Raw genomic sequence first — 1,908 nt, 5'->3', positions numbered from 1 at the left:
TGGGTTTTATTGTTAGAAATTTATTGAGTCTTGTAAGGCACAGAGAATGACATATCTTGGTGGATGACCTTGTGCACTTAAGGAGAACGTTTCTTCTGCAGTTTTTTTGGGGGATATTCAATGGACATCAATTTGGCCTGTGTGGTCAATAGCAGCGTTCAAGTCTTCCACACCCTTTAACCAAAAACCAAACTCACTGCCAACAAGTCAATTGCGACTCATAGCAACCCCTGTTGGGTTTCTGAGGCAGTAAATCTTTATGGAAGTAGATCACCCCATCTTCTTTCCATGGAGCAGCTAGTGGGTTTGAACCACCAACCTTCTGGTTAGCAGTCAAATGCTTTAGGCACTATACTACCAGAGCTCCTTACTGAATTCTAATTGTTTTATCAATTACCAAGAGAGGAGTGTTGAAATCTCCAGCTATGGTTACCAGTGAATTTGTTTCTCATTGCAGTTCTGTCAGTCTTTGCTTCATATATTTTGAAGCTTTGTACTGAAGTGTACTTCAGTACACTTCAGTACTGAAGCAGGCCCAGCTGCTATCCTCAATGCCACAGCAGATCTACTCAAGCACACAGGATTTCCAGAAATGCAGCCCAGCCACCCACACCATGGTGACTGGTGTGCCACTGCAGACACAAGGAGACTGAGACTCAGACGGAAAGCCCAGGGTCCCAGCCTGAGGCAGATGCAGGGACTGAAGCCCAGGTCCCCTGCTCCCCTCTGAGCAGGGTCTTCTCTCTCCATCACTGGCCATGTCCCTGGGGGTGGACAGAGTGGTGGGCAGGTCAGACCCTGTGGTGGTTATGTTTGTATGTCAACTTGGCTAGACCTGGTTGAATGGTTGGGCAGCCGGATATAGTATTCCCCATGATGAGACTGGCAATCAACTCCATGGTGGAATCTACTCAGAGCAGCTGAGTAGCTGCCTTAGGGAATGTGATCTGCTTCCTGTACATAAGGAGAAGCCTTGGGGAATGGTTTCTAGCTTATGGCACGCTTGGACCCTGCATGTAGCTGTGTCACTGTTCAGCAGCCTGCCATGCTCTGCTGACCTTAGGACTTACAATGGACTTGAGTTAATGGCCTGCAGCGTGGTCTGGTAACATTGCAACTGTGCCTTTTTACTTGTCAATCTTGGGCTTGGCAGCCTCAGCAGCCAGCAGCTGTCTGAGTGAAGAAAAGCCTCTAGCTTCAGTGCGCCAGGAGCTGGAGGCAGAGCTGAAGCCCAAGGCTGAGAGGCTTTTACCCAGCCCCTAAAGCCTGGCACTTTGAACTTGGACTTAAAGCCTGCAAACTGTAAGAGAATAAACTCCTGCTTGTTAAGGCCATCCCATTGGTGGTATATTCTTGTCAGAGCGGAACTAGGTAACCAGAACAGACCCTATCCCTTATTTCCTTTCTCAATCCCTAGGGAAGGAATAGCAGTGGGTGGAAGAAAAACAAGGGCTGAAGAGATAGCCTGGCCCCCAGTCAGAGAGGCTCACATGCTTCCCAGACAGTGAGGACTCACCTGCGCAGGCCACCTGCTCATCCTAGCTGACCAGGGAGATGATGCTGATGTGGGGGCTGATCCCCATCATCCTGCTGGCTCTGTGCCGGGGGCCCAGCATGGCGGGAGCCCAAGGTGAGCACCATTGCTTCCTGCCTTCCCCTGCCCACTCCTCATACTGGGCCCTTTGGGGGAGGCCACCCCTCCACGGAATCCCCAGGAAGCTCCCAGAGGCACAGTGTTCCTGCCCTCCCTCCCAGCTGCCTGGCCCTCCGTCCTTCTCCCCTGTCCCTCCTCTCCCCACCTGCACACTCCTGCTGTCCTTCCTCTGGTCTCCTGGTGAAGCCTTCTCAGGTCCTATCCCTTCTCTGCCCTCAGGTCTCAGTGTGGCATTCTGGGCTCTGACCGCCAGG

The 1,908-nt window shown here is 51.8% G+C and overlaps 1 protein-coding gene across 1 annotated transcript in view; it reads left to right on the top strand.

Moving 5' to 3' along the window:
• Positions 1-1,554: 1,554 nt before the first annotated feature.
• Positions 1,555-1,908, top strand: part of LOC103197764 (cytokine receptor common subunit beta-like) — a 22,065-nt gene continuing 21,711 nt past the window's right edge. Inside the window, 1 exon segment of the mRNA XM_042781057.1 lies at positions 1,555-1,629. Within this exon segment, the coding sequence (XP_042636991.1) occupies positions 1,555-1,629 (75 nt within the window).

The sequence above is a fragment of the Orycteropus afer genome, unplaced genomic scaffold (genome assembly GCF_000298275.1).
Source record: "Orycteropus afer afer isolate SDZICR_OR568_19922 unplaced genomic scaffold, OryAfe1.0 scaffold00083, whole genome shotgun sequence".
Taxonomy (NCBI): domain Eukaryota; kingdom Metazoa; phylum Chordata; class Mammalia; order Tubulidentata; family Orycteropodidae; genus Orycteropus; species Orycteropus afer.
Note: the sequence above shows the minus strand (reverse complement) of the source record. Positions and strands in the feature narration are given on the sequence as shown.